Source organism: Meleagris gallopavo, chromosome 6 (genome assembly GCF_000146605.3).
Source record: "Meleagris gallopavo isolate NT-WF06-2002-E0010 breed Aviagen turkey brand Nicholas breeding stock chromosome 6, Turkey_5.1, whole genome shotgun sequence".
In the NCBI taxonomy this organism is placed as follows: Eukaryota; Metazoa; Chordata; class Aves; order Galliformes; family Phasianidae; genus Meleagris; species Meleagris gallopavo.
This window is the reverse complement of record NC_015016.2, coordinates 47,425,604-47,440,455: the sequence shown is the minus strand read 5'-3', so window position 1 is coordinate 47,440,455 and position 14,852 is coordinate 47,425,604. Positions and strand designations below refer to the sequence as shown.

At 40.6% G+C, this 14,852-nt stretch overlaps 1 protein-coding gene across 1 annotated transcript in view; it reads left to right on the top strand.

Annotated features, from left to right (window-relative positions):
- The window catches only part of ITGA9 (integrin subunit alpha 9), a 207,864-nt gene that overhangs the window by 33,179 nt on the left and 159,833 nt on the right, over window positions 1-14,852 (top strand). Inside the window, exon 14 of the mRNA XM_019616789.2 lies at window positions 6,463-6,623. Coding sequence (XP_019472334.2) covers window positions 6,463-6,623 — 161 coding nt within the window. The remainder of the gene's footprint in view (window positions 1-6,462; window positions 6,624-14,852) is intronic.

The window sequence follows — 14,852 nt, the reverse complement described above, 5'->3', positions numbered from 1 at the left end:
TTTTTAATTCTCTCCCCCATCTCACCAGGAAGCGGGGGAGTGAGTGAATGCTGTGTGGTGCTGAGCCACTTGCCAGGTTAAACCACAGGTTTAACAGCATTCATTTACCTTGTGATGAGGATGAGGTAATATTGGGGTAGTTTTCACTGAAAGAAGAGGAAGGTTTCTTTAGGCTTACTGCAAGGACAGAGACCACAGAATCAACTGATGCTTTGAAAGTTTATGTTCCCTCTGCCTGTTGATAATGCATTTTTGTGTACATATCCTCTATCATTGTTATCAGAAAGCAACTGTGATTTGCTTTGGATGAATAGTCTTTGTAAATCTACAAGGAGCTCTTGAAATGGAGCACTATAAATCTGAACTGCTGGGTGTTATTACTGCCAGACATGAACAAATCCTTTTCAATGCATCAGTTTACCCATCTGTAAAATGATTATAGATATCCCAGAATTCTACTGATTGCAAGAATATCTTCCAGGTTACTTAGTTACTGTAAACCACACTGAGTTTTTTGGGTGAATGGAATTGTATAAGGTATGTAATTGTGCCAACCATTACATCTTGACTGCATTAAATTATTGCTTAGGTCTTTTACATTGCAATGTTTATAAGTCTTAAGTATTGTCTTAAGTTTTATGGAATAGATACAGCGTTTCTAAATACCGTAAAGTCTGGATTTATTTAGCTTAGCCACGCTGTTTTAACTTGGCCATGCTTTAGGAATGGTAATGGTCTTGTTCTCCTACCATTCACATAGAGTAAGAACTAGAAGCAGCTTGTTGGAGTTGCTCTTTGCAGCTCAGCACTCTATCACCTGAAAGCTCAAAAAACAGTTATTGAAGATACCTCTGGATTCTAACAGACAGATACAACTGAAACATCATTTTTTATTTTTGCACTTTTTCCTTCCCTATAAATGATGGCAGACTCTTTGCAGACAAATGCCTGCTTTGATGTAGTGATGTTTTTGTTTGCTTGTTTTTTAGATATTCTTATCTTCTGTCAGTTAGAAACAACTTGTCTGTGAGTGCTCCAGGGGTATTTATTTCTGTCTTTAAATTCATGAGTAGAACTACTTAATATCTCAGTTTTTTGGTGTTTTTTTTTTTAATATTTCTAGGGATACTGTTGAAAATGATTTCTTTTGCTTTAATGTCGTATCACCTGTGGCTAATAAATGGTCTGCCTTTGTCTCATTTTAAATACATGTTCCCCTTTTTCACAAAAGGGCTATCTTCTGCTTCACTGCGTCTTGTAAAAGCCAATTGAATTCCTCTGCATGGTCACACAAACTGTACTCTTGATTTTATTGTGGTGAAAGTACATGTGCATCTTCTTTGGTGGGTAACATCTGTCTCATTGCAAGGAATTTTTATTCTATTAAGTAGATGATTATAATACTTCCAACCATTGTCTTTTTATACAATGCTTCTTGTAAAGTGAATAGTCTTGAAAACATTGCAGGCAGAACAATCTGAATGGATAAAAACCCTCAGGGATATGATTTGGATACAGTATCTCAAACAAGCTTTCAGTTTGTAATCTAACAGGCCATTTTAATTATGTTGTAGTTGAAGTGTATCAACTAACAAAGGGTGGAACAATTCATGGAACTATTACAACTGTTCATCTGTGTGGCTGAAGTTGGGGAAAAATATTCCTCTAAGCACATCACTGTCCAGTTTGGACTCTAAAAGGCATGCAGACATGTTGAAATGCTATGGTTAAGTTCTGTGGGAGAGGCATTTGGGATTGTCTCAGCTTCAGATGTCTGGGAGCTGTCTGATAAGTCAGGCAGTGTGAGTACACTGCTCACTGAAAGTGCTGCTCTGCTAAGGGAGCTCCCTTTGTCAGTGTGGACTCTCAAAACTGCAGGTTACTGTCTGGGCTTTTCTCTGACTTTTGGGCAGCTAATGTTGGTTACTTACTACAGAATGTTTAGAAAGTCAAGGTGTATATGCAGGCAGCATTCTTTTGTCTGCAGTGCTTATGTGAATTTGTGATTGTGTCATTAACTGTCTTGGGAAGAAAAGCTATCTTCTCCTAGCAGTATCTCTCACTTGCATGTAAACCATTTCCACTCTTATTTTTTTTCCCCCAACAGCAATTGAAGCACTACTGGTCATGTAATAGCTATCTGAGAGTCAATGTTTACTAATCCAGTGCCTGTATATTTCCTATCCCTTTTGTGTATACTGCTTGCAGACTGTGGTCTTCAGAAGTATGAACTTACAGTAGAAATGATTTTGCCTGAACAGACAGCCATGCCCAACTGAATCATGTGCTCTGCTGTAAATGCCAAGCATTGTCCATCCCTCACTCTCCCTCAGTGCTAGCTGGAGGGCTGAGCATCCGCCAACAAACACAGCCAGCCACTGGTATGTCTTGGATTTGTGAGAAATAGAGTGATTTGTCAGCCCCCCCCAGACTTTAAGTATTTGTAGAATAATTCTCTCCTCCTGCGTCAGCTGCTCTCACAGGGTGAGAAGGAAAGGAAATAGCTTTACTGGATTAGGTAGATATATGTATTACACACAGTTTAATAAAAGAAAAGGAAGAAAAAAAAATACCCATAGCATCTTAAAGTGGTAGAAAATATTCTGTCCTCCTCTGTTAGCTTCTACACTAGGAAGTAGGTTGAGTTTATTTCTGATACAGCTATTGGCATGTAGCATGGCTGCATAGCAGGGTGATGTGGGGCTACAGGAGGCACGAGAAGTACTGATGAAGACAAGAGGGACTCTGGCATGTCCTGGAAATAATGGTCAAAGACTCCTGGGGGGGGTTCTGCACTGCACTGCACAGTCACTGTTATTCATGTCATCTTTTATGGGCTATACTGAGGGTTTGTAAGCTCAGAATGGCCATGGTGTTGTTCAGTAATGTTTCATGCTTTGCCTGGCTGCAACTACATCTCATGTACCTGAGCATCAGGCTGAACTGCAATTCAGAAAAGGCAAGGGTGAGAAGTCCTTTTCTAGCCTGGATGAGCAGGATTCAGCAGCCTCTTCAAACGACATACTTCTGAGTGACAAGAACAAGAAACAGAAGCTGCTGGTATCTCCATGCATCAGTTCCTTTTATTGCATTCAGTCTGTCTAGAGAATGGATTTTAACTTGTGGCCGTGATCTGGATAATTTCCTGTACAAAATTAAAATCTAAAAAAATCAGTACCAGTAGATGGATTAGTTGAATTTTAGTTGCTGCAAAAACAGAAGTTTTTGGGTATTTGGCTACAGTTAGATACCTTAGGTAATTCTTCAAACTTTCTCCTTCACTCTTTGCTTCAGATGTGCATTGCTTGTGTGTTGATACATTTCTGGGGCAGTCCTCATGCTCCAGATGTTGTTGTCTGAGAGTCTAGATTGAGATTTAGTTCAGAATAATGGATTGTTCCATATTTTTGCCCTGCTTTGGCCTGTTTCTAGGATTGAAGAAGCATGCCTGATCCAAAACCTGACAAAAGTAGGCACTCTTCTTCTTATCTGTATCCTGCTGTAGTTTGGTGCAGCAGTGTTATTTCTGTCTCATTTTTCCCATCCACTTGGATGCAGGCCTGAATCACTGCTACCCTCTGAGTACCTCAGCAGCATTGTTGCTTTAGGGATATGTTTTTCAGTGCGTGCTTGGGGCAGCTTAGATAACTCCCTTCTTAGAAGCTAGGAATGACACAGAGAAAATTTGAAAGAAGAAAAGAAGGCTTTCTGGGAAAGGATGGAAGGGAATGTCCTGTGTGTTGCCATTTGCCAAACTTTTTAAATAGCTGTTTTGTATTTAAGAGTTTTCTCTGTGAGCACAGTTCATAAATAATTTTATTCTCACAATTATTGGTATGGAAGATGAAGAAACACATTCCTCTTACAATGACTTTTCATTATCATTTAAGAAGTTCTTTAATTTCTCCATGTGCTCTCCAACCCCAGGTCAGTGCCAGTCTGACAGGACATGGATGTGCTTATTCCATAGAGCATGCTGAACCCTGCTTTTTGTGCACCATGTTATCCTCTGAGTGGGCTGTGAAGATTTTTGCCTAGTGGCTGGGGATTTACAGGCCCTCCATTTGCTCAGCCTGCAGCGATTCTTGCTTCAAACCATAGGATGCTGCTGCTCTGTTTCCCCTCCTCTGCTCACTTCTGTCTTCTTCAGGGCTGCCTGCTTGCATGATCTGCTACTTAAGAATGGAAATCCACTATAGAAATGCTATTTGCTCAGCAGGTATGTTGCAGTGGTGGCCAGGCACCAGTTGGAGTAACTCGCTTGCCCTGCTGGCTGGTGTTTGTCTTGCGGATGTGACCCGCAGTTTCCCAGGAGGAGCTGTTATCGATACCTCCTAGGCATGTGGGAAAGGAATAGTTACTGGAAAAATGAATCTGTTCATCTAAGCTCATCAAACCCATGTTAGAGTTTTACTTTAATTGCCTGAAGTGAATAGGCAGATCCCCAGAAGCATTGCTAGCTATGCTTAAAGCTGCCAGAGGAGGACTTGAGGGCATTACCTGCAAGAGTTAAATCTCCTGCTGGGGTGAGAAAGAAGAACTTAAACCACCAGGAGGGATGAGTCTGCCAGTTATTCCCCCTCCCCAGTGGCTTTTTGGAAGCAATGAGGATGGAGAAGGGGGTGAGGGGAAAAAAGTCTTACTCATGATAATTCAGTTTTTCCACTGATGTGTCATCATTGGATATAACATAGAAACAAGTTGTCAAAATAAAGGGGAGGTGGTGGCCGGGCAGGAGGGGGATGGGAACGGCGCGGTTTGATTGAAAACATCCACTGCTGCTGTGGTAGCTGGAAACGTTCTGCTTGAGGCCTGGTACGGGGCTGGTGGCGGGATGCAGCCTTTCTCAGGGCCTCACCAGGCAGCCCCTCTGGCCACAGTCTGTCTCTCTGGCCTCAGAGTCTGTCCCTCTCTGGAGGGATGTGTGGCCTTGCAGGCGCAGGCTGGTCTGGGTCTGCTGGCAGAATTCCTCAGTATCGCCAAGAGGATGGAGGCACAGCTTTCAGCCTGCACGCCTCAATGTGGGGTCTTGGAAGCAGAAAAGGGAAAAATCGGGGATGGGTGTGGGATGTGAACACTTCAAAGGGAAAAATTGGAGACTGCTGAGATTTCAACCAGGCCAAACCCTGAGCTTCTGATCAGAAAGCATCATACAGCAGCACAGTCAGGCAGGGAGGGTGTGACCCACACAGACTTCTGCACCAAGTTTCGTGCTATTGTTAAATGAATTCTTCATAGTAATGAGAAATTAGTGAATAAGGGATTAGTGGTGATTGCATGGGCGGCAGCATTAATTTTGAGAAACGAGTTCTCAGTGATTTTAAAGAAATATAACACAAAACAAGCAGCAAACAACAACAAAGAGCCTTTCCTGAAATTAGGTAGAAGACCTCACTGAGTCTAGTCATATATTACCTTCATGCTGGTTTTTGTATAGAATTCTAGATTAAAAAAATTTATATATAAAGGGAGCACTTTATCTAGCATCAATTACCAAGAATTTAAAACATGAATAAAAAAGTAATAATATCACAAACACTCTACTTATATAATTAATCAGCACCAAAGGTGTTGCTGGCTGTGGTGTACAAAGATAATTAGCTAACTAAGCTTATAGTGGATCAATCTCATGGTACTGCCCTTACTGTCTTGATGGTGGCTGAAATTGGTACGGATTATGGCCTGCCTTTCCTCTGTCTGCAGCCAGCAGCAGAGCAAGCTTTCATGCTTCTGTTGTTGTTTCCCTGCTCTTGTTGACAGAAAAGGTACAGTCAGTTTGATTATTTCATTGCTATACTACTCCTTGATGTAGCAAGTTTTCTTTTGGACACAGATACATCCAGCTGCAAATCCATCCATTGTGTTAAGCTACCTGTGCTGTAGAGCAGCAGGAAACAGGATTTAGGGAGATACAGCTGGTTAGTCTCTAAGGATTTCTAAGCTCCCAGGAATCTGTACTGGATACCAAGTGAAAGGCAGCAATCTCAAGTTAAGGGCTAAATGCAAAGATGACTGTAAGTGAACAAAAGTAACTGTTAGGAAATTCTGCATCCTGACTGGCTTGTATATAGTTTGTCCTTTTGTATGAGGAAGGCAAAGCTTGAGGTTTTTGTTGTTGTTTGTATTGTGTTTTTGCTTTTTCTGTTAACAGCATAATTAATGATTTTTTTTTTTAATTGAAGTGTGCATGTCTAGGTATGTTTTTATATGACTTCCTACTTCTGCTCAGCATCCTTCAGGAAGGGCTGGGAAACCAGTGGCACAAATCCTGGGAGTATGTCAGTAATTAGATTTGGTTTTGCACAGCCACAGGAAACTTTGTGATTGATTGAGGACCTGCAAGACCTGACCTTTATTTAAGTATGCGTGCCTCAGGGGCAACAGGATCCATTGATAGGTGGCTGAAGTATGGCTATTGTTCACTTACATCCTTTGTTTTCTTCTTTTTCTTTTTTGAAACAGGTTTGCTTTATAACCTGACTGCTGACGTAGCAAAGAAGGAAAAGAGCCAACAACCCAGAGTTTACTTTGTGACTTCTGGAGAGACGGTGGGACAGATCACAGAGAAGTTAGAACTGTCATACATGCAGGAAAAATGCAGGCATTTCCTAGCATATGTCAAGGTCAGTTCATTCCTATCTTTATCTACGTTGGCCTAACTGCAGTTACACCTATTCATATTTTTATTTTTATTTTTTTTCCAAAATAGCCAATTAAAGTGGCGCAGCGTGGCTCTATACACACTTAGTTTTTCTACCAAGTGGATGAAGTTTTTTGAGTGGGACATTTGAACTTCTTGTTTGGCATGGCTTGTCAGCATGAGCATACGCTGTTGGGCTTCTGAGACTTAGTGTGAGGAATATGTATTTGATTTACTTTTCATCTGGTACATTTCCTTTGTCTTGCTTTGTTGTTACCATCATTTTACTCAAAATAAGGAGGCAAAGTTTTATTTTGGCAGGAGCAGCAAATTTGGTGTATTAGTTTTGCAAGGTGTTTTCCTTTGAACATGGAGCTGATACGGGGATCTGCATGGGAATGCCAGGATTATGTAGGACCTGTCCTGAAGCTGTTGCACTCTCAGATTTGAAAAGCACACCAGTTTTCATTTGGACTTAAAAATACTAGTGGGATAACTGAATTTCATCTGTATCGTGAACCTAGGGAATATAGGAAGCACTTTCCAGAGATGGTGGGACAGAGAGGGTGTGTGTTCTTCAGGTGACAGAACTCTTCCAGGCCTGCTGGGAGTGTTATCGTTGCTCATAAGTGGCTGCTGAAGAAATGCTGTACAAATGGCATTTTGTAAACAGAATTTTTTTTTTAGTATGCTCTCTCTATATATAGAATGGATTTGAAAATCATATAGAAAGGAGACTTACCTTTTAAGCAAGCCTAAGTCTTGGAAGCACTAATCTGTACCACCACCCTAGAGAGCAGTATGAGGTAGTATGATTGTGTGGGTGAGTTTCATATCCTTCTTGCTGAAGGACAGATTCCCATAGAAATGTATGACCTAACCTCGGAGGATGTCAATTGGTACTGCCTTATTTTTGAGAAACCAGTGGGTCCAAACATCCCTAAATGTATAAACTTTTCCAGGAAACTACTATGTACCTAAAATATCATGAGAATGGGAGATAAGGTTCATCCTTTGACTTTATCAACATTTTATGCATGGTTGTTGAGGGAAAATAAAATAAATAAAGGGACCACCACTAAGGAAATGATGTCATCTTAAGTGTATGGATCTCTGAGAAGTGACTAGATATCTTTCATGTTTTTTTTTCTTTTTTTTTTCTGTTTGTTTCTGGAGCAACATTTGGTTTCTGCTGAGGAAAAGCTTGTGATGGAAAATGTAGACATAAAGTTACATTTTCTAAGTAAGAGTAGCTATGAATTTAATAATTCTGATCTTTCTCAAATAAGCACATCTGTTCAGGCTTCCATGTATTGAGTTTAGGTGAAAAGGAGCATGTCCCTTTCTATCTTAACCCAATAATGATTTCTTTCACACTAGTCCTATTGAAGTTTTTGGCTACTATACAGAATATATTAAAAGGCAACATATGCCCAAAAAACTGTTATATTTAATGTAGCATTTGCAGCTGATCTTGGGATTGCAAAGGTAAGAACTATTTTTTTCTGGAAAGTTTCTGGAAAATTTGACTTTTATAGTTAATACATCTAAACATTTATAAATGTTTCTCTTAACTTAAAACAGCTGGTTAAAAAACAAGGCTGTTGGCTTTGTATTTTATTTAAGTGGCTATTTTTCACAGTTGGAAGAATTGCAGGAAGTGTCATTTCTGTATGCAAACGGAGAATGCAAATAGTGGAGAAGGACAATCCGTGTAATTTCATGGGAAAGGTGATATCCTGAGACTATGTGACATTAGAAACATCAAAGGGAGACCTACAGACTCTGGAGGAGTGGAAATAATGAGGTCATGATCTCTCACTGATATCCTTAAGTAACAGCTAGTTTAAAAACAACAACAAAAACAAGACAAAAACCCCAAACTTGAAACATAAGGAAGTGTCCAAAACTCCAACCGAAACTTTCCTCGATCACAAAGTTTTATGATGGAATTGATGATTAAAGGCCTGGGCTTAAAGTATTTTTTAGTAAGTCTTTTGCTTAAGCGTTCTTCTGCCCTTTGGTTTACTGTTGCCTCCCTGGCTAATGAAGTTGTTTGCACTTGCATCCTTAATCTATTCGCTTTATTCTGTGTTTGAGTCCCTGGTGATAAATAGACCTATAGGTTAATATGAAGCTGTCAGTTCTGTAATACCTGTGATGAAGGATAGAGATCCTGACTGGACTTGTGCATGACCTCATGTGCCAGCTTGACAAACCATCCTAGGTAAGCAGGGCTCCCAGTCCAATTGACATACAGCACAGATCCGTACATTACCTTAGTTAAATGAAAGCCTGTGCCAAGCCTTGCTGGGTGACACTGTCTTAGCAACAAGTAGCTACTGCATGCTGGTGACGTAAAACTGAAGGACTAAGGAGACTCATGGAAGAACTAGGTTTGTACAAGCTCGCTGTGATCTCTTTTGAGATCTAAGAAGACACCAAGGAAACCAAGCACTAAAGAATTGAAGGCTGCAAATGAACTGGCAAGGATAATGGTTAAATCATTCTGTAGTTAAGAATCCTCACTGTACTGATCGTGACTTGTTTTCTATTTGTTGTCTCTCATGACAGGAAAAACCTTACTTGTGCTACTGAATTTGAGTGTTAAAGTCTGTCTTTCCTTGTAAATATGTGGCTGATATAAATGGTTATCAAAGCTTGTAGGTTATGTCTAGCTCAGAACTTGATCTTGTACAAGGCAGGCTACTGAATTACAGTTCAAATTGGTAGAGTTGTGGTAGTTCTTCTGGCTGAGGTCAGAGAAGGAAATGGAAATTCTTTTTGAATCAATGAAAATGCTTGATTGTTTCAGCACTGGGTGTGGGGAAGTAGAGGAGAGCCTCAGTTTCTTCCCCCCTCTGTTGGAAACTGCTTGTTGATTTCTAGTTCAGAAAACCCTAACATTTTAGTATGCATTGACAGTAATTTCCAATACTCACAGTGCCTCAGATGTTACCTGCAAGGGCTGCATTTAACTTAAACAACCTTTGGAGATTTGACTGGTAGTAGAAAATGAAGAGCTGGTACAAGTTAATTATGACCTTCAGAAGTATTGCTGATTTTCTCGTGATACTGTGTAGATGCTGCTTATTCCCTCTCAGGAGATGCTTTGCTGCTGGGTGGTTACTCCTCTGTCTTTGATGCCAATACAAACCTTCTACTTCAACAGTGGTGAATCCAGTAACAGCTTTTGTGGGTTCCCTTAATATTAAGGATGTATTTGTCTATGTACTGGGCAAGAGAACTTGATTCAGACAGCAAGGTAAGCTCTATGTGCAGGTTTATGTGCAGCCAAATATTGTTGTCCTTGATTTACCACAAAAATCACAAGGAGGATGCTGGTGAAAGCCCCATGTGTGATTCCTACATGTATTAAAGAAGCTCTTAGTGGTTTCCTAGCTCACTGTATGCCAGCCAGCTAAGCTGTCTCTTGCTATCACTCTGTTGTCTATGTGCAGTGTGAGGGCTGTAAGAGCTTCAAACACCATGAGCAGTCCTGGCACAGGATTAAACCGACCACAGCATTTATATTTTCCAGAGATCTTTATCTTCATTGACTGTCTGGTTGTTGCAAGCAGTCTCTTGTTGCTTGTCATATTAACTCTTACTGGATCCAGTCATAACTGGAAGGGAGGATGGGGCTGAGAAGTGATGAGACTTTTCATAACAGCACATAAGTGAGAAGCTCATGCTGTTTGTACAGCCAGGGTTGGAATAAAATGTTACCTTTTGAGTAAAAACTGTACAACTCCCTGTTTTGTTCACTGCTGAACTCTGTAGCCAAAGGTTTCCTTTTACACATCTCACCTCTGTCTGCTGTGCACAGCTGTTATATCAGGTCCCTGAAGATACTCTGAGCTGCTGATCTCACACAACTTTGTCTGTAGTACTCACGAAATTGAGTCGCTGTATGTGATTGTGATTGTTTTTCCCTGTGTAGCTCTTTCATCTGTCTGAGAGGGATGCACATGTTTTATTCTTTTATTCTTAATCCGCTGTACTCTGCTCTTTCCTAGAGTCTGGCTGGCAAAGCATTCTGCCCCACTGTCATGTGTAATATTGAGATGACTTCACCTTGATCATTTGCCAGACTTCTTCATGAAAGCTGCCTGACAGTGAATTAACATCTCTGTGTTAAGGTTTGACAAGCATTGTTACAGGATGTAGGGAAACGCCCGGAGACATTTAAGCTTATTTTGAAGTATTTATTTATTTTTAATGGAGAAGCACTCTCATTGGATTTGGTGGCTGCAGGCTGAGCCTTGTTGCTCATGTGTGTTGAGACCTTCTCTGAGAATCTGGTGTTGTGAGAGATTGTGTGTTGGGCATGGATGATAACCATGCTTTGCAGGGGAGGAGGTGAAAACCAGTGCCTGGTGAATTACAGCTCCCCTGGGTAGTGACCCAGCTGTCCTGCTTGCTTCTCTGAGGGAGAGGAGAGAAACTGGAGCAAGTCAGGGGATAATGCCTGAGGCACAGAGTCATTGCACAGCAGCAGCTATGAAAACTTAGTCATGATTATCTAGAATTTCACAGGATTTAGACGACTGGGCAAACAAGGGGAGCAGTGACCTATTCCAGTCTTTAGCAGGAAGTTTAAAGTCACTAAGAGAGACGAAAGCTGCTGTGTGCTATTGCCAGCAATGATGACTGCAGTGAGAGACAGCACTAAGACCAATACCAGAGTTGATATCTTACGACTTGTTCCTTTTTGTTTTATTTATATTTTTTTTCCCCCCATTGCTGAGCCAGTGGGAAAAACTGTCAGGCTGATCCAGATGCAGCCATAGCGTACGTTCAGTATTAAAGGCTGAACATTAAAGGCTATTAAAGCACATCTTCTGGGACAGTTCTGTTTTCCAAAACTGCAAAGTGTGCTTGTAATCTATTAATGCAGCCTGGCTTCCCTCCGGCAGAATGAAATACATACTGTCTTGGCAACGTGAATATGGTGTGTTTTGTCACCTTGCTCTGTGATCAAAACTCTCCTTTTGGGGACCAAGCAGAGGAGAAATTGTGTGCTTGTTCTCAGACCCTCACGCAGGTGAGGGAAGAACTGCTGTGTTATTCTGGGTTCTTTTTCATTGTCTCTTAAATGCACCAGAAAGACTGTTAGGAGGTGGCAAGAAGGCTGACACCTTTAAGCATTAGCAGTATCAAAATTTAAATACTAGTAATTATCATGGGGTTGGCTTTTCCAGCAGCTTTTTGCAGGATTCATCAAAAGCAAGTTCCAGATCAAATTCAAAACTGTTCCATGCAATCTGGCCAAACTGAAGCAGCCAAATTTTCCTGGCACTCATGCCCTTTCAGAGGAGACCCATGCTGCAAGTTGTTAAGTGCTGCAATAACTGCTAGGGCTGGTAGTGCCGTTGTGAGGGCGAGCAGATCGTGGCAGATACTGTGCTATAAGCTGGTTTGGGACTTTCAGCTACTGGGCAGTATAGCCAGTAAGGCTGTTTGGTCTTATCTCCTGAGGCCAGTGGGAGGTGTTCAGCTTTGAGCTTGATGGCAGGGGTTTTGTCCAGATGCACTCTTCTTTGTCCATTTTCCCAGATTGTAAAGAAACCACTTTGTTTTTTTCTTCGTCACACTGATTGGTGATGTGATTAGATGGCAGATCACTTATGCCGGGATGGAGAGTGTCTGTACAAGGCTTGTTGATGACAAAATCAATGAACAAGCAGAAAATAAATCCCTATCCTGTTTCAAATTGTAGCAAAGTAACTAATTTTACTTTAGTTCACTTTTCTGCTTCGACTTTAGTCAGCATTTATGAAAAAGGCCAAATGCTTTGTTTATGACCCAAGTAGAAACTTGTTGTCATGTGTAGCTGCTGCCAGATAAATTACATATAATAAATTAATATTAAAACATTAATAAATTCAAGTAATAAGATGTTATGCTCCTGAAATGAAGTAGGTATCATATTGAACGAGGCTCAGTCAGCACTTAAAGCACAGCTTTGTTTTCCTTCTATTTCTTTTTTACCCACCTTTGTTCAACTGCTGTGTTCCTTGCTAGTCCCTAATGGGATCCAAATCTTCAGTCTTGAGCCCTTTCACATTCTTGTTCCTTCAATATATTGTATTTTTTTTATGGACTCAACCTGAAAAAAATCACATTTCTTTAATTTTAATGGAGATTTATTTCTGAGGTGTATATGAAGCATGACACTTTGTTATTGCTCTTAAACACTCAATTGCAGACTTATGCCTGGCTGTACTTTTTGCCCACTGATGCCTTTTTGTCCAATACCGTAGTGCCTCAAAAGAAATTTCATTTGGAGATTAAATCTTCTGGAGGACCAGGAGGGACAGAGCTAGGCCTGGTCAGAGGACAGCTCTTTTAGAGAGGAGAATACAAGAGATCATAATTTGGGAGAGGTCATTCATGGAGCTCCTCTAAGAGGATTCTTTGTGTTTCCCAGTGACAGCTCTTCTAGGAAGTGAGCAGCCAAAAGATAAGAGGTGCTGCACTTTGTTTTAGCAAAAGTCATTCCAAAAGGCAGGTGATGATGGAAAGGAATATTTTTTTTCTGCTTTTTCTGGCAGTCCTGGTTAACCAAACAGCTTGTTGTCTCAGGTGGAAGGAAAGAACAAAGGTGGCAATGCTACTGTTTTAGAAACATTCTAAGCTTGTTTTTCATACAGAGTTACACAAACTTAAGATGTGATGGCTCATTCTACTGTAAAAGTTTATTAGTACTTCTTTGGGACAAATTTACACTTGTGAGGTGGGGAGGGGGAATATGCTTAATCCTAAATGCTAGACTCTTGCTACAGAAAATTACAATAGGGGACAGCTTGTTTGTCTTAGTGGTTTTCCTGTTTATAACACATGGAGGAGTATCAGTCTGTGCCATGATCTTGGACCCACATCTTCATGATCAGCCTATCCTGTCCAAACTGGGGAGTGCCTAAAATTATCACCCTTTCATTTTGCTACCCTTAGGAAGGAATGAGCAAGGCACTTCATCAGAAAACGCTGAAGGCAACTTCCAGCAGAAAACTCCTCTGGGCTAGAAAGAAAACAATCACTTTTGATGGCTGTGGATTCTGGATGTCTTCCAAAACTATAACCACCTGATAGTCAGAATAGATGTGCACCTCCTGGGAGACTCTTAGAGATGCTAGGTTTGGTTTGGTTGGCAACAAGTAATGCTAATCCAGTGCCTTAATTCATATTGAAAGTACCTGATAATGTGCTTGAAGAAACGTGGGAGTAATATGTTACAGGCATAGACTTTTTTTGGCAGAAAATGTCTCTGTTCTGTTTTTCCCCCAACTTGTACCTTCGGTTGTGGAACTGAATTCATCTTGAACTCCTGAGGTTCAGAAGCAGTTGAGGTAAGGCCCATACTCTGTGCCACCAACCTCACTTCCATGCACCCTTCTGCATTTCTACATGTAATGGGATAATTAGAGCTGGGATGGCTGTGCTGGTGATAAAAAGTTGCATCCCTGGCCGTATACTTCCAGTTGTAAAATTTTCATCACTGATTCCCTTTGTAGAACTCCATGACATCTCCTGGAGTCTCAGCTATCTGAGGGAATGTTTAGTGTTCTGTATCTGGAACCTGCAAGTTGTTCTATTCTACTTCTGCTCCTCCAGATATTTGAAATCGGAAGCTTTCTGGGAGTTAGAACTATTTTCCAGTTGTCTACAATGTCTTTGACTTGATGGCATATGCTTCAGCTTGTTCCCTGAGTTTATGTTCAACATGTTCTTAAGAACTGGATGCATTAGGTAGGCTTTTTGGTCTGCAATATGTGAATGTACCTGATTGTGTAAGGCTAAGACTGGATAACAGCCATATTGTAATAATAAGTAATAATGAAAAGGAATAGAGTCCTATAATAGCTTACACTGCATTTGTTTTGTCCTGGGAGAAGACCCAGGCCTGATGCTAAACTCTAGACTGAAATATAAACAGCTCTAAAACTAAGAGAAACTAATGTGAGAGTAAAGTAAATTTACTACTTCCTTCTTTTGGCACATGCTCTGCATTACTTAAGACTTCCTTAATTGAGAAAATAAATTAGAAATATAACTGATTAAACTTGTCATGACTTAGTAATTTTCATCCTATTAGCAGTCATCTAGAGGCAGCTCCTCGTTTGGCAGGAATGGATGTAAGGGAAGTGACATTAAATTCACAGAAAAGAGTGTAAAAATAGAAACAACTAACAAAAAAAGGCAAGTTAAA